The sequence below is a fragment of the Dermacentor albipictus genome, chromosome 8 (assembly GCF_038994185.2).
Source record: "Dermacentor albipictus isolate Rhodes 1998 colony chromosome 8, USDA_Dalb.pri_finalv2, whole genome shotgun sequence".
NCBI classification, from domain to species: Eukaryota; Metazoa; Arthropoda; class Arachnida; order Ixodida; family Ixodidae; genus Dermacentor; species Dermacentor albipictus.
The window spans coordinates 130,390,899-130,414,712 of record NC_091828.1 but is presented as its reverse complement, the minus strand read 5'-3'; the positions used below and the strand labels follow the sequence as shown (position 1 = coordinate 130,414,712).

At 43.8% G+C, this 23,814-nt stretch overlaps 1 protein-coding gene across 1 annotated transcript; it reads left to right on the top strand.

Annotated features, from left to right (window-relative positions):
- Positions 1-1,385: 1,385 nt before the first annotated feature.
- On the top strand, positions 1,386-14,444 carry LOC135898276 (RING finger protein 151-like). The gene is made up of 5 exons (XM_065427138.2): positions 1,386-1,535; positions 1,769-1,847; positions 5,278-5,522; positions 9,399-9,657; positions 11,152-14,444. The coding sequence occupies exons 2-5, from the start codon at positions 1,814-1,816 to the stop codon at positions 11,535-11,537; spliced, it is 924 nt and encodes a 307-aa protein (XP_065283210.2). The 5' UTR covers positions 1,386-1,535; positions 1,769-1,813; the 3' UTR covers positions 11,538-14,444.
- Positions 14,445-23,814: the final 9,370 nt, after the last annotated feature.

The following is a 23,814-nucleotide window of genomic DNA, read 5'->3' as shown; positions in this document are numbered from 1 at the left end:
TTTTTTTTACACAATGATTTGTTATCATGTTTTTTTACTAATATTTATAACAGTATCAACTGATTTAAGACCGTACAATTAATACACCTGACTTCTGTACACTGTTCGGTTTATTTCTGTTGACGTACTGTATTTTTCATGCTCCTTGTTTGCCAGTACTCGAGGTGCAGACCTTGTCAAGCCTCATAGATGGCTTTTTGTCTGTACGCACCAAGTGTCTTTGATACTGAAATGATTGCTTGATTGATTGATTGATTGACTGATTGATTGATATTGAGATTAGACTATATGTTTTTGCTTCATTTCGCCTGCTGGCACGTTGAAGGAGATCGCCAGACAAGCCACAGAGGTTACATTGGTAAAGGCTTCCGTCCCCGGCCGATTCAGTCTGAGTACTTATGCAATGTTCTTTCCCTAACACTGTTGTTCGCATTACCGTCCAATAATCGCCTTAATTCCTTTTCTCGGCCTGTCGATTGGTTGCCTGATTGGTGCCTGATTGGTCAATTGCCTGATTGGTGATGTCTGGTCTACTGGATATCCCGCGCTTCACGCAGCTTGTGATATCCCCTTTCGACCGCCCACAAAAGAAGGGAAAGAAGCCACTGCACTCAAAATTCTGTTTTGACAGGAACAGCAAGATTTAGATAATGGTGGCATTGTTCGGATTCGAAGGACTTCAGAAAGGGTCACTTTATAGTAAGGGGGGGGGGGGGGACAGAAAGACAAACGAGAGAATGTGACCAGTAAGCGAGAAGGAGGTTGGTCTCTTAGTTTTTCCTGCAGATTTTCTTACATGTTTTCTCGACAAATTCGAAGCACTGTTAACGAAGAACTCACCAGCCATCTGGGGAGAAGGAACTGGCGATGAAGTGAATCACGCATGTGCTTGGTTTAGAGTGCGAACTCTAATCCAAGCACATGGGTTTATTTGTTTAAGATACGTTTTATTTGTTTAAAGTGGCAAACAGGAAGTTTACATAAGTTTTTCCGCCTGCGTTTCGCAAGACCTACTGATGGAAAACTGTATGCGCAAAAATACACACGAGAGATACATGCTGCTTGAAGAACAAGAAAAATATTTATTCTCCAAAGGCAACCGTACAATAACATAGAATGAAAGCCGACATTGCGGCCGCTATGCACGCGCAATCACCGAGCGTCATTAAAGAAAATGAAATAAAGAAGAGGAAGAAAGCCATTTATGCCTAAGGCATAAATACATTTCACATGCAATTATAAACACCGTTTGAGCGATCTGAACGCATACAGCAACGCGCGAACTAGTACGAATTACCCTTCCGAGAAGTATCGCCAGCAGTTTCCATAGGCGCGACCTTGATGCTGCCCCACCCATTTCGATCGCAGCGCCGCCACAGTATTTTTCGTTGTCGCGCGCCTCACCGCTACTAGATGCAAGCGAGCAGTCAGGTGGAGAGAAGCAAAGATTTGCGTGTTCGCTTACTGCGTGCGGCTTGCTGAGGTGCTGCCTTCTACCATCGCGTCAGTTTGCCCGGGTACGTTCACGGCTACAGGTGAGTTACGCGCCGTTTTACAGTTCTTACATCGCGATGGCACCACGCCATTTTCTGAAATTAATTTGTTACGGGACGCTGTTGTACAAGCTGAAAATGCCATAAACTGCTTCACAGCGGTTGTGGTTTCGTCGTGTCAGCTGTGTAATTTTGCGTGGTGGCGTCTCTTGCACTCGCCCGCACCTAATTGGTCTTTGCCCTCTATGTTCGTCGAACTTTCGCTTCCAACCCAGGCGCCTTCGTTAGGCGGGCTTTTCCGTGCCTCCCGACTTCGAAGAATGGCTCGCCGCAGGTCGTCGTCCTCTGCGTCATGTAAGTGACTCTCGTCTGTCTAGCTGTATACAACAAAGATTGCCTAAAATCGACAACTGTGCGAGTTCGCAAACGTTCATGATGGATCGCGTAACGCTGAAACGACAGCGAAAAAAAGCGGAGAATACATTATAGCATCGTACTCGCGGTCAAGAAAACTTCGTGAGCGACATATTTCACTCTGGTGACGCTCGATTGTGGGGACCGTGCGCGTTTGCGATGACGCGCATAATGCAAATTTATTTAAACTGTTTTGGGCTGAAGCTTCCGTCACGCTTTTACAAGACTAAAGGTACCCGCAAATGTGCATCGTTTCGCTGGCCTTACGTCTTGGCGCGCAGCCCCTAGTAACCTCTCACCTTTCACTAAAACACGCGAGTAATGATTCGCGCTAAATTTGTTGTGTGACTAGTCGCCGGCCACCCGTGCTTTCGGTTGGCATGGCTTGCCCTTTAATAAACCTTTGTGAGCAAATTTAACCGTGCTTATCTCGCGGCTTCCACGGGATGCCCAGAATGCATGTTTCTAGCGTTAACCATTGCATACTCAACCGAATTGTTAAGTAGTTCGCACGAATTAAGCGCAGTCACCGCACATGTGGACGTTCGTCATAAATGGAGACTTCCAGCCAATATTTGATGGATAAAAGTGCAATTGTGTGAACATATGAAAAACCTCAGTCCACTGCAGTACTGACGATATATTTCGGTAATTCGCGCGAACATTTAAAAAGAAAAATTGGCTGAGTTAACGCTTGAAAATTGCATTTACACATCCCTTGGAAACCGTGACGTAAGCACTTTTAAGTTAGCTCGCAACTGTTTACAGCTTCTGCATCAAAGGGAATGTTTCATGCGCCTTGAATACATCATTCGTAAGCCGTTTTGTCTCATATTCAGCTGTATAAGAACTTTATCATAGCGTTTATGGAGTAACTGTCACGGAGAACTAAATACAGATCAAGCCAGTAAGCCTTTCCTAGCAGATGAACTTGCTTATTGTGAGCAATGTATTCTGCACATTTGTTGTTTGACTTGAATGACTGAATCTGGGGAGCAGTGGCAAGGGCGCTTCTTTGACAAGAGGAGTATTCCTGTTAGGAAATATGTCAGAGGTGTGTTTGTTATTCGACTCGCCACTCTTGTTTATTCTTCCCTGTTTTGCAGTCATGTTGCAGCATGTTAGCGTGTGTTCTATTCTGTTGGGTGGCTTAATGTAACTTTCCAAATGCTTAATTTTTTTGTCACATATTTGTTGGTTGCATTTATTGTGAGTCACTCTGATTACATTTAGTACCGTTTAAATAAAAGCAAACTTGTCTTTAGGTCCATCTTTAAAGGGACACTAAAGGCAAATACTAAATCGACTTGGAATGTTTAAATACCTATCCAGAAACCTAGGAACACTTGTGTTGTGCTAAGAAAAGACTTAGTTTATGAGAAAATTGTATCTGAATGGTCTTAATACCTTCTTTGAAATTGAAATCTCCCGCCACCCAACCGGGGGAGTGGTGACATTGCGTATGCCATCATTGCCCTTTGCTGCTGTCAGTACCGTCGGTGAGTAAAATGGCACCACCGAGCCAAGACAGAGTGGTGGATTCACTGCTGTAGCTGCTTTTTGGTCAAGTGACGTATATCGTTCAGGCAGCACGCGACATCACATGGAAGTTGAATTCTCTGCTACTTGCAGTTTGTGCAAGTTTCGTGAACTAGCAAAACCAGCACAGCACTACCCTATCAGGAAAGTACTGAAACGTGAAAGCATGGGCAGCGCAGAGTCAAGTGAAAACGAACCCTTTCGACCGCCCGCCTCATTGTTAACGGTAATTTCAGTGAGCTCTTTTTTCTAAACATGAAATGGAACTGGACAAGTAGCATTTTATTTAATCTTATAATACAATATGAGTATGTTTTTCAGAATCAGAATCGCTGTGACTAGTAGTTGAGTACTAGTGACAGAATTTGACTGAGGAGTGCTTTCGTCATCGGGCAAGTGCTTGAATGTCCCAGGGGAGTCTCTAATCATGTCCTGCATTTACCTCGATTTCTCAATTATTAAGGCTGTGTTCGCTATAATATTGACGCCTTAGAGATTCTCGAGCACTAATCTATCTCTTTAGCTTGACTTAGTATTTGCCTTTAGTGTCCCTTTAAGGGTAACGCTATAGTTGACACGGAATGAAAGAAAGATGGAATACGACAAAGTGCTGACTTTCAACTCGCTGATTTTATTAGGTAAACATTTGTATATGTCACATGCTAACTGCACGACTGACTATAACAGGGGAAAAAGGTGAAAAAGGGAAAAAAGAACAAAAATTTGTGGTATAACATAGCATTCACTGTGCTAGCTGTGGAGTGAAAACAACTACCTCTTTCGTTATGCTCAAACATATAAAAGACCTAATTCACTGTCTAAAAGGTTAACAAACAGCTGACTTGCACATTTAGGCTGAATTATATTTGTACAGAAAGCTTCCACAATTGCTCTCGCTACTATCTGTTTTCGACGCTGAAACAGCGCCTGCACTTTTTCAAATTGGGGATGGGATACCACTTGTGGTCCCAACAGTGCTGCCCTTAAGCATGAACCAGTACCAGCCTGCACACTTTACTATTCTTTTTGTCTTTAGGGCAGTGTCAATGCCTGATTCAATTTATTCTTTAGAAATTGGCTCATATTTTGTATGGTGTTTTGTGCATTCACATGTTTTTATCCTGTGCTAATGGAGATGCAGCATGTTTGTGAGTTTTCTCTTTTTCATGGGACAAGTAAATGAGAAAAGGTAGATGTGTAGAATTGGCTTTATGCAGCAACTCTTGATAAGTCTTGGTCTGTTTTCTCATTCATAGGTGTATGTGTTAGTGGTAACATTTGCTTACAAAGTGGACAATGCCAGAAATGATAGTGCTCTTCTCTCTTTTTATATTTGGTCAAATGTATGTGGAAGCTGTCAATACAGCTTCCTCAGTCTTTAGTTGCAAGGGAGCCAGAAGTAACAAAAGCCAATTTGCCTTGATGCTGTAGCAGGTGCTTCCAAGTTTGACATAACCAACCTCCTGTTCAATGAGACCACTAGGCTTTCAATAGTAATATTAGTAGAGTTCACTACTCAATTCAGTTCTGGTAGTTCAGCATTGTATGTGTCAATCATCATATAAAATGCAAAACTATAGTTTTTAGAGATGCCAATTGCAAGACTCTGTTAACAACTTGCTAACTTCGTCTCCTTTGTTTTTATGTGTACTGTGTTGCGAGTGCATATTTTCTTTGACTTCATCACGCATTAGGCACTTTGTACTATCCACTAGTCTCTATGCTCTTGCGATGCACCAAATACACAGCAAGGATATGCGGCTGAGTGAGGCTTTTTATGTACAAAGGGAGCTAATGTGTCCGTTTTTTGCTTCTGGCTAATGTCTACTAGCCATGCACTGCACAGAGCTGACGTTGGAAGACTATGACCCCAGGCCGGATGAGGAGCTGATCTGTGTCATCTGCCACTCTGTGCTGAGTGAGCCTGTTGAGTGCCACTGCCGCCACGTCTTCTGCCGCCGTTGCATCTCTGAGTGGGTCCGCAAAAACAACAGCTGCCCCGTGTGCCGCAAACGAGCCATCTCGGCCTTTATGCCTGCTTTGCCTCTGATACAGAACATGGTCAACCGTCTCAAGGTGAGCTAAACCTTGTTCCGAAAGACTGTCTGCATGCAGGATTTTCCTGTTGGATTTCTTGTGTGAGCTGCTGCCATTTAAGAAATGCCTTGAATGATGACTGCATGTTCACTCTGTGACAGTATGCATTGTATTCTGGTGTGCAATTACAGCTACTTTAGGTTGTGGGATCAAATCCCACAACCTTTACTATGCTGTCTTTATGCATATATGCAACCTGATTTTGAGTACCGGAATATTTCCAGATAAATTAAAAATTGCAAAAATCTCTGTCATACACAAGGGAGGTGATAGAAATGACATAAATAATTATAGGCCAATTTCAATCCTACCAATCCTCTCGAAAGTAGTTGAAAAAGTTACAAACACCAGGCTATTAAACTTCTGCAAGCGAAACGATATCATCGCCGAGCAGCAATACGGATTCCAGAAAGAGAAATCTACTGAAATGGCGCTAATAAACATTAAGGATAACATAATAGACAACTTTGAGCAGAAAATATATACAATAGGTGTTTTCCTAGACTTTAAAAAGGCATTCGACTCCATTAAGCACCCTGTTTTACTGTACAAGTTATATAAATATGGCATTAGACGAACGGCTCTCACATTAATAAAGAATTACCTCCTAAATAGTCACCAGTACACGAATATTACGAATGCAAAATCCAGCTTAGGTCAGATACATTATGGAGTTCCACAAGGATCAATCCTTGGACCGCTGTTATTTCTGCTCTATATAAATGATATAATTAACGTGCCCTCTACACCAGAAATAATAATGTACTCTGATGATACCAATGTATTCTTCTGCGGACAAGACCTAAAAGTCCTCCAAGTTGAAACCAATGTATGGCTGGAAAATTTGTCCACGTGGCTCTACGGTAATGAATGAGAGTTAAACACTAAAAAAAACTAAGTACATTATATTCCGCGCTTGTAACAAGTGTATAAAACAAGAAATATTTATTCAATTTCGCGATGAATTTATCGAATGTGTACCAACACATAAATTTCTTGGTGTCATCTTTCATGAGCATCTTGACTGGTCACCTCACATTGAAAAAGTTCGCACTGGTATATCTAGGTCCATTGGTATCGTGTATAAAATAAAGAGCCTTTTGCCCATCTGGCTAAAGAAACAACTATACTACACACTGGTACATTCGCGTTTCCACTATTGTCTTCTTGTCTGGGGCACAGCACCTAAAACAAGCATAGAATACATATATCTATTACAAAAGAAATTTTTGCGCCTAATAGACAATGCACCATACCTTAGCCACACTGCCCCACTGTTTAGAAAACATCAACTGCTCACACTGTGGAATGTTATAAACAAAAAGATAGCGTTAGCTAGTTACCTACAAATGCATTCCGATCCTACGGCTTTTTTTCAACAATATCTAACGAAAACACACACCTACAACACCCGGCACATATGTTACAATAAGGAAAAAATACGTACAAACTACGGCACCCAGAAACTTAGCTACAGAATTTCCAGTTTTTTAAACGATCGCCATCCTGCTGTAAACATTATCCAAGAAAGTAAATCATTCAAAGCTTTTAAAAATAACATCACTATGTATCTATTGTCACTGCAGGCATAACCACTCCTTTTTTTTTTCTGTTATCTCTTACATCAATTTTTCCCAATTGTACATAAATATTCAATATGAAATAACTCTCGTCTCAATGTTACCAACCACTCTGTATTTCCATCTTGTTTAGTGTTGATTTTATGTGCTGAATGTCTTGTGCTCTCGAATGGGAGCAAGGGCACAGACTCCTTGTCAGGCAATCACTTGCCTTTTAGTCTGCGCCCTAGGCAACTGTACCACGTTGTCTGAATAAACTCTTTGACTCTTTGAAATACCAGCTGCATTTCTAACAATCTAACAAACAATCTACACCCGTAACTATATGCATTGTGCAAAGTAGCACCAGACTTTGTTTTCCGTGAACGGCTGAAATAACAACAGTGAGGAAAGGCATTAGCAGCATTTTGCATGACACCAATGTCGCCATCTTATGTTGATCAAGTTTACTATGCTGTCTTTGTCCATTGCCTCCAAGATATGCACCTGCCGGCTTTGTCCACAGCTGGCGCGTGCATGTATCCGAGGCCATGTTTCGTCACTGAGCTGGTGGCGATGAGGTCGAAGTCAATATGCGTGGCACTATCGCTGCTTCTGCTACTCAGTGATTCGTCGCTTGCTTCATCACGTGAAGTTGGTGTTGTATGACATATGACACACGATATCTGGAGCAAATAAAGCAACAAACGGCAGTTATGCTCCGACCTCACAAGGTGCGGTGGCTGATTTTGTAGCAGACGATGGCTTGGTTGAATGCAGCTCGTGACGTCATGCATGGCTTAACAATATGGCGGTGGGTGCTGGAAGGTGAGGCTTAGAGCCGGCAAGTTCTAGCTCATATTTTGGGCAGAAATTTGCTTTTACCGCTCAGTTTTTAGACTTGTATAACCATAATAGACCTTCTACTATAATTTCTGGCGGAAAACCGCAAAATGATGGGTGACCGTGTCATGCCACCCTTAAATAAAATTTTGAGTATACATTCTCTTTTCTACTCTGATTATGCGTGCCAAAAGATATGAATGCAACTCATTTGGTTTTCCTGAAAATCAATTTTAAAGATTGTTTGCATGTTCCCGACTCGCGCCCACGAATGTATGACATATTACTGGCCACCCTGTGTTTGTGACGTCGGAGACTACACCGCCACTTCACCCAAAAACGACAAAGCTGACTCCTTTCTCTACAAAACAACGGCAGACAATCATTGTTTTGACAGACGGGATAACCTGTGCTTCTCTTCATTTTTTCGCAGCACAATGCATTGAGCTTAGGCACATCAGCTTTCTTGCACTGTGGTGGCAGGTGAAAAGCAAACAGCGGTCCATCAGTGCTCATATCATCACTGAAATCGGCACTGTTTAGTTTGAAAGAGCTGAAAAAGCTCCACGTGTCATCAGAAGACATAGTCAGCTTCAGTTTTATGGTGTTAGCACAGGTATTGCGTATTCAGCATGCATTCTGCATGTTTACATTACGGCTGTGTAGGGTCTGATGTCATGGACTCAATGTGGCATCACATGAAGCAGCTACCCGTTTCGGTTTCATTTTCTCATTTATTAAAGTTTTTGATGAGTTTCCAAGTAAATCGAACCACACTAGCGGTGACGACAGTCGATGACATTTGAAGATGACAATATCCTAATATGGTTAAAAAAATGCCGGAGTGGCCCTTTAAAGAACCCCACTTGGTTGAAATTAATTTGGAATTCCCCACTACAGCGGGCTTAATAATCAGATCCTAAATGCAGCATGTAAAACTCCAGAATTTATGGGTTGTATGTCGCAGAGGGAACGACTGCAAAAAGGACAACACAATACATGATGCGCAATTTGCCAACATAGGCTTACCTTCCAAGAGTACAGTTTTATACACTCACACAAAGCCACACATGCAAAATGATTACCCTCTAAGAAAAACAAGTTTTTTTGGAAAGGTTAACAGATGGAGTCTGATGTCAACATATTTTCAGCCTCACTGATTTCTCTTGTAAGCTTGTCATGCATGAAGCTTAAAGTGTAGCCACCTGAATTTTCAATTTTTCAATTTACTTAATTGCATCCACTGATTTGTTATATGCGTGTTCATCATGTAAACTAAATTTAGTTTCAATTTGTTGCTACTGGCCAGAGCTCATTCAGAAATGTTATCACAGCATGTAATAGCCGACAACTACCTATAAATTGATTGTAATGAGGGTTCATGTTATTGCTGCATTCTCTCTCTTCACCCCCACCCTTCCCCCCTCCTTTTTTTTGTTTTTGGGCATCACAGGTGAAATGCCGAAATTCTGGCTGTGATGCCCGTGTGCCTGCCGAAAATTTTGCGAACCATGTGAGTACCTGCGAGTTTCACGAAGTGAGCTGTCCACATGAGGCGTGCGAGCACCGGTGCCCGCGTCGTGCACTGGAGTCTCATGCGAAGCAGTGCCCACTTCGTGAAGTCACGTGCGAACAAGGCTGTGGACTTGTGCTCACGCGAGACCGTCTTAAGACCCACAGCTGCGTGGATGAACTCAAGCGTAAGCTAGATGGTAAGTAATCTTTAAGCTGTCTGTGCTTGCCCTTCTTGTGTGCCGGTGAACCAGACTAATCTGAAACTGTTGCCATGGCTGCTCTGACTTTCCTCTTTTAGTGGAATAGTAATCTTGATAGATCAGAAGTGCCACAGTCTCCTCCTGTTTGTAGCACTCGCTATGTCAATTAAATGCCACTGTAGCTAACATATTAGCATAGCTGGGCTGTCGCCTATAAGGAAACAGCACTGGCCAGGAGGCGCTATGGGAGTTGACTGTGCGACTAAAATATTGGAGCGCTGCCCAGCAGGGATGCCACGAAACTAACAATGTTTTGAATGATAACAGATGCATGCCTGTATTAACACTTGCTAACGCCTGACGTGGCCAGGTGCTTTCCGAGAAGCATGTGCACTCTTATGTTCTAGCACCCCAGTGCCCACTCAGGTCAGATGTTGGACACATGTGCCGTAAGATGAGTTGTGAACTTGTTGGCACAAAATATAGCGTATACCACTGAAATATGTTTCTTCTGCCTGCTGGCCACTGTTTCTCTGCCGATGCTGTTGGCAGGGAAAGTGCACTGGTTAGTTGTTGCTGCCCAACTTCACAGTGATTTGGTAGACTATATTAGCATTCTCCGTACAATGGATTAACTATGCTCATCACACAGCACCGTGAAATGCAATATGGCACACATTGCGAAAACATGCACACACAAGTGCTGTACTGTGCCAGTTGTAGCACTAGCAGCAAGAGTCTTTATCAATTTTCCCAATGTTTTCCCCAAGCTTATTGGAACAACCACTACTGTCCTAGCACAGCATCGGTCAAGCTTGTCCACAATTGTTTCCCTGCTGACAACTGCACCCATGATAGCTTCTGTGTCTACTAGGCATAAAGAAGCATAGAGTGGCATTTGTTCTAATTGTTGTCATCACTTGAGACAGCCTACAAACAATTTGTCAACTTAAAGAGAGTTTTAGCTTGTACACTTTTTATGGAAATACCAAGTTACGTGGACAGCATTAGCGACATTGGTAGCGAAATCTTATGACACTGTCCAACATGTGAAAAGTCTTTATGCTACATGGGTGCTTTTGGCGAAGTAATAGAAAAGGTGCTGCATGTTGTCCATTGCATTGCTCCCAATGCTTCTCATAAGCAGATGAATGAGCAGATTCATAATCAGATAACCTAGCATATGGTCAGTCACTACAATAAGTGTATGTATCCTTTGGTTAAACTCTGCCCCGCAAGATGGCACCACCAACTCAGCTGCTCGTGCTTATGCCCTTGGTAACCCAGCATTCCATGAATAGTAATCACATATACAGACAAGCTAAAACACTTAATGTTTTTGTCGACTATATTGAAAAAGAAATTTAAGAATTGAAACTATTTAACAACTTTATTTCATGGGCATTCTGTATGGTAGTTATAAGGGTTGAAAGGGATGCACTGTGGTCATTCTGCACATAGAGCTCATGGTATGTGCCTGCACATTTTCAGATGCAACATCTGAGCGTGATGATTGGAAACGGAGGGCTGAGGACACGACACAAGCCCTGAACAGGCTTCGGGACACATTGCGCCGATTGGGGGACAGTGTGGAGGGTCTGCAGAACAGTCTCGGGGACCTTGGAACGCGGCTTCGCTGTGCTGAGACTATGGCGGCATCGGGCCAGCGCGGGCACCGGTCAACAGCAGCACTGAGGACAGGCAGAACCGTACACGATGGCTTTGTTAGGAGCAGCAGCTTATATCCTGGCGTTCTCTTTGGTACACGGACAGCTCAACTCTTGGAAGAGATTGAAAGCGATTCAGACCGCAGCTGGAGTCCGCACTCAGATGGTTCGCACGAGTCTCTTGAGATTTTCGTTGATTTTAACAGTTGAGCAAGTGCAGTCTTATCAGCTTAGCTTAGAAGCTGCTTAAACTTTGTGCTTATGAGTTATAAAAATTTTGGCTTTGTTAAGCTTCCACAATTGTCCATGTCAGTTTTTCTTGCTGATTTGAAGTCACCACATTGTTCCTCTTCTTTTTTTGCCATGTTGTTTTCCTGTTAATAACTACCATAACTGCATTCTTACAGCATACTCAGAATCAACAAGTCATATAAGCAGTTGCTTGCAATGTAGAACCAGGCTTCAATTTAGTTGGAGATGTAGTCTCATGTAGGTTCGTTAAAAGGCCGTGTGTATATTTTATATTCATAATTAGTCAAGGGCAGGACAGTAGCGCCAATCGCCTTTTTCAAAGTTTGCATAAACAGTTATTTCGTGTTCAGGGTTCCGGTTCCTGTTTGACACCCTGACAATACAGCTGCCAAAAGAGATTGAAAGAAATTGCTACATCTGGGGCTTGGATTTTAGCAGTTTTATCAAATGACAAAAATGTATATGTAACTCTTTGTTTGTTTTAGTGGAAGAAGCAGGAAGCACGTAGGTGCAATTGTATTCTTCTTAATGCCTATAAAGAAAGTTGTTGGAGTGGTGCTGCAGTTTTATGATTGTTACTGAAAAAGCTGCACACAAACATCTGATAGCCTAGCATCAAAATTTTATTGGCATGAGACAGCACTGCACTTACACATCTCATCTTTTATTTTAGTGCATACATGGTTTCTTTGCCATGAAATTTGTGACTGACGGATTTTGTTACCATAGTTTCCTGTGTGGAGCTCAACATTGGTGGCCTTCAGCCACAAATGCTATGAGACTCGTCATGTATACTGGAACATGTGGTGGCAGGCAATGGGAGAGTATTGCAATCAGGTTCTCAGAACAAAATTTTTTTCCTTCTGGTCTTAATTTCGTTCCACTGAAAAACAATCTGTTCTGTTTCTGCTCCAGAACAAAAAAGCAATATTACAAAATGATCTGTAACGGTTCATAACTGTTTTGGTTTGCAAGTAAAATTTTTTGAATCAAAGTAACAATAAAAACATTATTTTTCTGAATAAGTGAATTATGAAGTCTGAGCCCAGAAGCAGCAGTTCATCAAGTGTACCGATAAAACCAACTTAAACGAACATAAATGAATGATATAAAACTTTGGTAACAGAACGTACTACCCATAGAAAATGAAACGGCAAGCTCTTGAGCACTCATGCCATGGGTACTGCTGTTTTGCCGATCTGCTGGTGCACCGAGGCTCGGAGCGACAGGCTTAGATTAGTGGAGCTGTCGCTCAGATTTCTGACTTTTCCCTTGAACCGAAAACCTATAAAAGATATTTCGGTTTCGCTGCAAAACAAAATAATAAGTAATGTTTTGTTTACGTCCTTGTTCCAAGCAAAAGTTCATTTTGTTTTTTGTTTTCGTTATTCTTCCGTTCCGACACACTGGTTGCAATTGAGGGGACAGTTGGTGCAACTCAATGTGTACATAATATGTGGGCTTGCTTTATTGGACATGCTCAAATCGTCATTCAAAGAGTTTCATGACATTCAGCTATGAACAGCACAGAGCTTTTTGTGAGAAAAACCTTTGTGAAATCTGGATATGTGTCCTTGTGCACACAATTTGAGAAGTATTGCTTTCGCCTATAAAAGGGCTGCTATGATTAAGTGAAGCGTTTCTGTGAAAGCGTAGACATTTCAATTGAGAGCAAAAATCCCTTTTGTTTTTGTTAAATCTCAGTATTGTTCAGTCTCAGTGCATCAGGAAAATACTCTTCACTTGACTGTTGTGACACTCCTTCCATGCCATGTTAGAGTTGTTAATATCGGAAAGCCGGATTGTTGTTTACTCTGGGTACTATTTAGTCAACAATAACTTTAACTTCAAGAACATTGACACTGGTATAAACTAATGCAACGCTGGATGTCACTACCTTCAGGGCTGGGGTGTGGAGGACATTTCAACTGGCTGAGTGTTGCATGTGGTAGTTGCTTTCCTTGCATAACGCTCAAGATGTTCCCAAGGTAGATTTTCTTATTGTAGTCAGTGTCAAATACTGCGACTTCTTGGCATTTATGCATCCAGTACAAAATTTATTGAGGAGTCGTGGATGACAATAACTGAGAGAACACTTGTTCAGCCTACACTTCTCAAATGTGGAGCTTACTATGCATATTTGACGAGATTATGCACGGACCACAAAGGAAAGGAGGAAAGAGAGAGAGAAATGCAAAGGAAAGAAGGGAGGAGCATTACAGCATGTGTTTATTGTAAGATGAGGATTGTGTTGCTGTATGTTAGCGGTGCCATCATAGTACGGTTGCAAGGCTGGCGTGCTTGAGGTCTTGAGCTCTGTAAATTTTGCTATAACATGAAATAATGACCAGATGCTGGAACATGTTTTTCTACCATACACCTACATATGAAGCTGGAATATATATCTCTAAGCTTTCCTGATTAAACTTTTGTTGTTTTGTGTGTTGCGGTATGCTCTGGGTGGCATTCTAGCTGTAGCTTTAAGCGGACTGGAAGCTGCTTCTTTTGTGCAGGCTTGAGTAATGCAGGTTGTTTTCAGGCTTGTCATAATGGATAGTGGTTTCTCACCTGTTTTGAGCATTTCAGTGTATTTGTGATATATTTCTTATAATAAATTATTTTACATTCATTTTTTTTTACATGTGCTTCGTTTTTCTTCTGTTTGTGGTGGTGATGTAGCTGAAAGAATGAAAGAAAAAAAAAAGAAAGTTGGCGTGTTAATCAAGTCTTTTACCTTGTTGTGGATCAAATCTGAGTATCAGAATGCACATAGTGCAGAATTGTACTGAGTGAATTGTTGTATAGCACTTCAAATTGTTTCTTGTACCTTGTTGTAGAATAAAGCCAAATATCAAGATGTGTGCAGCACAGTGTTATACTCTGAATTGTCATATAGCACTTCAAATCGTTTCTTGTCAAGGTAGTGCGCAACTGAACTGCGACATGTTGATGTGTACTAATGCATTTGACTAGTGTTAGTAGTTTATTTTAGTACTGGTTGTATTTTAAGCACTGATGAGCTGTAGTTGGTGTACAACCTCTTGTTTTACAAGATTGTTCACGAAAGCCAAACCTGGGCCGTCCAGCAGGTCTCGGCGGCTCTTGAAAGACAAAGGCCGAGCGAAACCGACGGAACGTTGCCCCCCAGGGCGACCAACCGCGGGAGTAACACGCGCTGGAGTTGAGTAGAGACCACCCATTGAGAAGACGTCAGGGCCCGCGTCACGGCGCCATTTAGTCGTGGTGTCGTTCTGCAGGCGACTACATGAAGTTGTCTCTCTCTCTCTCTCTCTCATGTCTAACCTCTTTCATGCCAACTTTGGACACTGGGTTGCCCATGGTCTAATGGGTAAAGCATCTTACTGCTGTGCTGAAGGAAATTGAGTTGAAACCAACTCTAAGGTGCCAGGACTGCTCCAGCCTCGTTAATTCCTAATGATGATAGTCAAGAGGGGAGGAGAACGTCGTTTGATACATGCATTTCAACAATGACTAATCGTCAGGCCAACTTAGGTCATTTTGTATGTGCTGCTCATCAACGAACCCTTTCAACGCCAACTTAGGTCACTGGTACTTGCTGCTCTTCAATGAACCTGTTTGATGCCAACTTGCGTCACTTGGTACTGGGTATGTGTCACTCTTCAATGGACGACGTGCATGCCATCTTGGCTCACTGGGTGTGTGAGATTGAATATGTGACATTCTTCAATTAATCACATTCATGCCAACTTGGGTCGCTAGGAATGTGATGTTGGGTAGGTAGGTGCCGTTCTTCAGTGAGGCACTTTCATGCCAATTTGGGTCACCGGGTGTGTGCCACTGGGTTCTGCCACTGTGTGCCACTGAGTTCTCGTGACGCCTGCAGCAAAAAGGACGTTCCACGTCCGCCGCCAAGGTCTGTGAGTGGTGGCGTTGGCTAACACTCCCAGGGTTCTACTAGGACACATAAATACCCAAGAAAGTAAATGGGGAAACAGCGCCGCGGTAGCTCAATTGGTAGACCATCGCACGCGAAATGCAAGTATGTGGGTTCGGTTCCCACCGGCAGCAAGTTTTTTCATCCACTTTAATTTCCATTAATTTATCGTTTCATTATTTCATTTATTAAGCACAAGTAATTTCCCCTATGTTGTCCTTGGTGTCAGTGTTTGTTGGCTTCCTATGATATGACTAATAAAAATTGGGCCCCTCGGTTAACCCCCTTTCTTTCGTTTGGGTGAGTAGTAGTGGCTTGTAAACATAGATCTGTCTAGACTTAAGGATGCAATGTTCGATATATATTGGGTTCATAGGCAATTCCCTTGGATGGCCATAAAAGTTTTAAAAATGGTATAGTATTTATTTCTAAAGAATTTCTACTCTTTTTGAAGCTGTTGCTAGTAGTTCCCCACATGAGCATCACACTGGACAAGTGGGAGTAGAACAGCACATAGCAGCACAGTTTTTTTTTCAGCCATATTGAAATGAGAGGACAATTGGAAGGATAGATAGATAGATAGATAGATAGATAGATAGATAGATAGATAGATAGATAGATAGATAGATAGATAGATAGATAGATAGATAGATAGATAGATAGATAGATAAACTTTTTATAAAGAATAATCGGAAAACCGCTAATGGTCGGGGCCCTTAGTCCAGGGCTCCGCTGGCTCTTGCCATCTCAGCTCTCTTTATCAGCTTGAGCTGGTCGTCGAGGGCCGAGCAGGACAGCAGTGCCTCCCATTGCTTCCTCGTGGTGTTCGTGTCTAGGTGGTCTATGTTTTGTAGTGTGCACTCCCACGTAATGTGGTATAGGGTTGGCGTGGCCCCACACCATGGGCATTCGTCCCTGTAGGCTGTGGGGTGTATCCGATGTAATAATGTGTAGGTTCGTGTAAGTGCCTGCCTGGAGCCTACGCCAGGCAGCGGCATCTTCTGTCTTTAGATTTCGATGGGGTGGTGGATATCGCAAGCGACGCCCTCTGTGGTAGTTAACGATGGCTGAATACTCGAGGTCGACAGGGTCCGGGTCTTCTGCAGCCGGCGTGATGAGTGCTCGGTTATGTACGAATCCTCGAGCTGCTCTGTCGGCCTGCAGGTTGCCCGTGATGCCAGTGTGGCCCGGTATCCAGATGATGGTTTGGGGTGGTGAAGTCCTCAGGGTCCTCCTTAAGTATTCGGGCTAGGATTTGTGCAGCAGGTCTTCCAATTCTTCCCTGTAGGAAGTTGCGGCAGGCCTGCTGGGAATCCGTGAGGGTCGTCAGTGGTTGGTTTGCGTGTAGGCCCTCACGGATGGCTAACGCGATGGCCATCTCTTCGGCTTCCGTGATCGTGCAGGGGCGCGTCGATGCAGCGGAGGTAACGTGGCCTCGGTGGTCGCATGCCACTGCCACTGCGCCCTTGTAGGAGTAGTGAACAACCTTAATTTCGTGAGCATTTCTATGTGTTCCATGACGTGGAATCTGACACCAAGGAACATTTGTGTGTCAGTGTATAAGTCTCCGATTGTTAAATGCAGCGTAATGTCTACATTACATTGCTTATTGATTGGCCTCAATATATTATGCACTTGCTTTTAGCAAATTTAAGTGCAAGTTTATGTCAAGGTTGCATAGATAATTGTTTACCCCAGACTCAAGTTGGACAAGCGATTTACCTGCAAAAATTATTGCTATGTGCATGAATAATTCATTTAGTGGACTTTGGTGTGTAGCAACGTGGTATGTAGCAACAATTTTAAGCCTTCTCGGACTATTCAATATTCAAATTGAAAAACGATATCAGTGGTTAAACCTGAAAGTGATGCAATTTGACTGGCACGGACCTTTATGGGCAGTGTAGTGGCCCTGCACAACGTGACAGTTTTTAAGGGCGAAAGAAATTTTGGCGCACCGCATACGTCTCATCCACATTAGTCGGACATGCGTATAGTTAGAACAGCGTGAGAGAAGTTCAAGCGGAAATCTAGATCCTTGCTATTGCAGTCAGTGGTTCACTATTCCTGGCAAAACGGGTTGACAGGGAGGCTAGTTTCGGCTAGTACACTTAGTTTCGGCGTCGAGAATACCCGCCAGAGCACGTAGCCAAAGAAAAATTCAGTAACCTGCAAATGTGGCTCTATATATTCAACCTAGATTGATGCAACTATGTGTGGAGATAAAACGTGTTTTCGGCAATTTTTTTTTCCTATATATATATATATATATATATATATATATATATATATATATATATATATATATATGTGTGTTTTCTAGTGTTTTAGTCGCTTCATTTGATGCGCCAACGAGCGGCGCTTTCACTCTTATCGTTTCGGGTGCCATTCTGCTCGTCTGCTGCTGCCGTTTACTATGCACGTGCACATTTTTTCGTATGCTCTGCAGTTAGGAAAAAAAAAAACTTTTTTCTGTGCCTGCGAACGTTCTGGCAATGCCGAGGGTAAGAACTGAAAGGCGCAAGGCGTGCTGTGCGGCTGCGTGGTGTGGCAACTCGGGGTGCAACAGCAGGGCAAAATTTTCCATTTACGAGGGGTCAAGAGGTAAACACACATTTTCTGCTGTCATTGTGAAAAAAACAAGCATTATCCTTGTAAAAACAGCTACAGGACGAAATGAAAGATCTTCCGCGGCTGTTTTCTAGTGAATATTGTTTTTGAGTTGGCGCGCCGCATTTTCTTCATTTTCTTGCGGCGTTGGAAGAACCTGAAGCTACGGAAATTTCGCTTTGGTTTGTGTTAGCAGTTGCTCTTCATTTTTTCCACTAGAAGAAAACTTGCAATTTTTATTAGCCGGAAGTATTTGCTTGCTTCACAAATTGGTTACTCTAGAGAGCATTCCACGGACCAGTTTTTTGTTGTGACATTACCGCGCGTGAATGTTCATGAACACGGCAGAAAAAAAATGAATACATACCATTTGCGTTTTTAATTACAAGAAATTTGAGTTAGCTGTGCGACGACCGCGCGCACTTAACTTTTCAAACTGTGGATAGAAGGACGGAATTTTTTCATGGCTTCTTCGCACTCTCAACTTTGGTGTTGCTTTTCATAATCATCATCGTCAGCCTGTTTTATCTCCACTGCAGGACGAAGGCAGCTCCCTGTGATCTCCAACTACACCAGTCCTGCGCCAACTTGTGCCTGCGAATTTCCTAATTTCATCAGCCCACCTAGTTTTCTGCCCTCCTCGACTGCGCTTCCCCTCTCTTGGCAACCATTCTGTAACACTAATGGTCCACCGGTTATCTACCCTACGCATTACATGGCCTGCCCAGCTCCATTATTTCCTCTTCAATTAGAATATCAGCTATCCCCGTTTGCTCTCTGATCCACACTGCTAACTTCCTGTCTCAACGTTATGTCTAACATTCTTCGCTTTTAGGTGTTCTTTAATCGTGACCATGTGGTTATGCCTATATATAATATTTGACATGTGGAGAAATTACGCTCAAGGGGGAGTTCTGATGGGGCTGAGATGGGAGCACATGTACAACGGCTACCGCTTCTGCTCGCACCCTGATCAGTGAAAGTAAGGGAAAAATAGTTATTGGTGGGTGAGAATCTGTGCTTCTGTTGTAAATTATTTTCCTACAGAAACCAATTGACACAGCGTATGTGGCGCAAGTGCCATGATCACGGCGAGCGCTGTCTTTACCTCCTCGTTTTCTGCTGCGCCGTGAGACGACGACGCTGCGCAGCGAAATTTGCTCCGCGTGCGCCAAGACGCCGCGTCGCTTGCTCATCTGCGGTGCGCCGACGCTCGCCGCGGGCGCCACAGAGATGCGCGGTGCTGTGACTGGACGTCCGAAGGTGTGGACCGTACTTTGCTCGTGGAGGAGTAAGGGAACGTGGGGATGGGCCCGATATGCAGGACGTTTTACAAGTTTATACTACATATCTACAAGGAAATTCAAAACAGTGCAGAAAAAGTTGAAGTTGTAGCAGCCGATGACTCCAGCCGTCCGTCGCTCTTTTTTATCCCCTGCGTGGTCATTGTTCAGTCGCCTTCCCCAATCCCGTGTCAGGAGACCGATGACCTCAGTTCCCACCAATCCGGAGGTTTGTTGCCCTTTGCATCCGAAGGGAGTTTTGTCGGAAACACGCACATCACTGGGCACAAACAAGGGATATGGGGACCGTACACTGACCGCGTCTCCCGCGTGGACGTGCCAATTAGGGCGGCTGACAGGTGAAGGACCGTATCCTTGCTAATTGCCGAAACCTCCCCTGACTGAGATACTCCAGTGGTGGCCATACAACATCCCATTTGAGAACGACTTTGACGAGGCAGTCGGCCCGTTTCCCATGATCACGTTATGCGTGACGGGAGGTTGTTGCGGGGTGAGTGAGTGAAATAACTTTATTAGGTCCAGAGAAGACGCAGGGGAGACCCCGCGCCACCCGGATAGTCCCACGTAGGGAGCGCCAAGCCGAGCTTGACGGCCCGATCGCGGGCACTCTGGACGGCCAGGGTTTGGTCGTGGAATTCGGGGCTGCTCAAGAGCGCAGCCCACCTATTGTCGCTGAAGGATGAGCCAATGGCTTCACAATCCCACAACACATGATCCAATGTTGCCGTTAGTCCACAGGCAGAGCAGTCCGCACTGGGATACCTTTCAGGTTATATTGCATGAAGAACCGCAAGGTTAGGATACGCACGGGCTTATAAAAGTCGAAGGGTAACCGCCCGCGCCCTGCATAAGGCGGGGTGCGGGAGGGGGAATGCACGTCTTCACGGATAGTAGTGTGTGGTAACCTCGTAGAACGTGAGGAAGGGTTCCCCGCGGGGCAGGGGCACTGCGGAGGCGGCGCGGTCAGGGAGTCCTCCGAGAGGGAGAGCCGTCAGTCGAGAGAGAACTTTTGGCGCTTTGGAGGTTGCGGAGGGCCTGAGTGGAGACCATCCCGGTTTGGTAGGCCTTAATGACTGCCTTGGAATCGCTATATATTGCCTGTCTGCCACCATCGAGCACAGCCAGCGTGATTGCAACCTGTTCGGCTACCACGGGCCTCGAAATGCGTACCGTAGCGCAGCAAGTGAGTCTGGAATTGGAGACGGCGAATGCCTGTTGTTGGACATATGCTGCGGCATCCACGAAACTACTCGAGCATGTCCGGAACAACCACATTGAGGCAAGCTTCGTGGATGTCGCGGGGTGAACGGCTGATCACAACAACGGGGACACTCGGCGAAAACCGGCAGCAGGAAACACGTCACGCCTGGTATTCACCCCATCTGTTACCTGACGCGAGTTCAAGTTAAAGTTTATTCACGTTTTCTTTTGCGTTTTCGTCTTGCGTCTTTTTCTTGCATCTGAAGAAAAAAAGTGAAATGAACCTACAATGTTTTATTATTTTTATTCTTTTCCCCTAAAACTAAAGAAGTTGTATGTATAAATGAACTTAAACTTTGCGACTTACTTTTCTTGCGTCACCTAGCAACAAGCTAACGGCACGCCAGACGCGCCAGCTGCATGCGTCATGCGCCAGACACGGCACCGAAGAGAGCGAGTCCGGCTGAGCATGCGAATAACTTGAGTTAGGCCCAGTTGGTCACTGCATGTCGTATTGGCCGCTAATAAATTCAGCAGAGACAAAGGGCAACTCCGGCGATTTTTTGATGTCCACTAAGATTAATAAAACTTTGAATATATGTTCTCTTTCGCACTCTATCTGATTATCCCACGTCTTCGCATTACGCGTGCGATGTTCCACCTTACGCGTGGGATCGTTCCCCATCTGCGGCAAGTTGTTTTTTCATCCATTTTCAATTCCATTAATTTATAACTTCTTGAATTCAATTAGTAAGTACAAGTAATTTCCCCTGTGTTTTCCTTGGTGTCTATGTTTGTTGGCTTCAATCAATACGGCCGCTGGGCTCTATGAGAGTGTCTTCTCTTGTCTTTCTCTGTGGCTGCCCTCTAAGAGTCGCGCCACGCTTGGCGCTACAGCATACGATACAGCGAAGCCAGTTCCTGGCGCGCGTTTTCGGGTTCACCCTCAGTTTGGTTGACGCTTTATCGCAGAAATCCTTCCGGAGAAAAATTCCAATGCTCAGTTGCCCAGCAGCTTTAAACCATTGGAAGTTAGTATTTCCCTTAAAGGAATGTTGCAGAGAAATGAAGCCAAAGTAATTAAAACGCCCAATTACCTAATCTCTAACATGATGAATAAAAAACTTTCATCGATCGAGAAAACTAGTTCTGAAAAACTTATGCCTAGTATTCCCAGCCAGCTATTCAGAAATAAGCAATGTTCAACATGTTACATGAATGTATAGCAGCACTAAAATTTGGAACTTTGCGTATTACATTGTGCAGGGTTATCTTTAGTTGAAATCCTGCAACCAAATATAGTAAAAACGGACCTGAATCGCTTGAAAATACTATTTTACAAAAGCAGTTCTGAGATTTGTTCGAGCAATTGTGCGATATGCAAGCATAAGTGTTACTCATTTTTTTTTCCGTATTTACCAGAAAGCGGCCTCAGCGTAGCCTGAATCATTGTCTCGTCTCTGTCATGGTAAGTGTTTGTTGTGTGATATATAGCATAACATGCAGGTTTTTTACTTATGTACATGTAAACGACGAACATTTTCTTACTGATATTTTATTGTTTTTTTTGTAATTTGGATAGTTCTTAGGGTGGTCTTCTGATTAGCCTATCATTACAAAATATTTCGGCACATTTCGATATTTGCATAAACATCGTGCAACGTATTGTCTTTCTGCAGACCATCATTGCTCCCACACTTGCACCCTCGTCTTTCAATATTATTACATACCTACCATACACAGGTATTGGGAGGCTAGAATCTTAATTCTTGAGCTTACTTCGATAAAGTTGTGCAAGTACTTATGTTTCTCGGCACTCTTCACTTCAGTGATTTCATTATGGCAAAAGTAGGGGGAGCTGTTTTTGGCAAAGCCACGAATAATGTTAATTAGCAAAAAAGTCATGCTGTGCCAGAAACGAGTGTTCTAGGACAGTTCAAATATTTTTGCCTCCTTATTATGTCGACATCGAAATTCTCATGACGGATGACCTCCAGTCAATGACTAAATTAGTAACATAGCTCTGATACCTGTCCAGTGCACAAACAGGTCGCACAAAAGTGACCCTATGGGCTCTGTTGGAAAAAAAAAGTGCATAATGTGCGTTCAGTGCATTAGAGGAAGGTACTCAAAACCATTCAAAAGATAATTGTTCTGAGCAGGTTGCTCTGATGCATTGAATGCAGCCGATTTAAGTTACATTTAAAAATACCTCTCCATGGCGCCCGCTTACTGGCCGCTGTTGGCTCGGCCCTACTTTGCTCCACGTTCTTGCACATACTCTTTCCCGCGCGCCCGCTCCCTTACCACTACTCTCTTGGCGCCTCCTCTCCTTGAACCACTCGCCGGTACCGGCGGGCTGCACTACTTTGCGCGTGGACCTCTACGTGCAGATACAACAATGGGCCCTCGAAAGTATCAGGCGGACGAGGAACGTCCGAATACAAAGGCTTCGCAGAGACTACAAATATGTGCGATGCGTAGCGGAGTGGCAAAGTAGCAGGCGAAGCGACGGGTCCACCAGTTGCGCGCGGCAGTGGAGCGCGAGCAGCAAGAGAAATGATGCGCGGTCGAAGAACAGCGGCGTGCCAAGAGAACGGTCGCTAAACAGGCCGCCTAGACCGAGCGGCGCCGATGAGGGGACGCCTCTTGCGGGATGCAGACGCGTAATTTCAAAAGCATGCAAGGATTGACTGACGGGCTAGATGATTCATTATCGGAAAAAACAGCGCTCCAAGACGGGACACAAGAAAATAACCACACATACACTGCGCTGACTAACAACTGCGTGTTTCTTATCTTGCTGAGCCTTTTATGCAGAACACTAAGGCAGTAACAACAAGACTATGAAAGGAAAACACACCAGGGTCGAAAGGAAAAGAAGCAAGAGTTGGTGTGCAAGAGTTAGCGTGTTCGGTGACGTTGACATGTGCAAAACGATGCATCGGCCAGTCAGGCCGATGTATCAACGATAGGCTTAGAGAGCATAACAGCGATGTAAAAAAAAGGCCATTTTTAGAAACCTTGCCTCGCATTGTTGGCAGTTTAGATGTGCGTCCATGTTTTCGCAAAGTAAAGGAATGCATAGACACCCTGATAAATCCATTAGAGAAATTTTAGAGTCTTTTGAGGTTAACCGTTCACTAATGTTCATTGCGTCAGAATCCCGTCTCTAAAGCTGTCCAAGAATGAGATAAATTTTCTT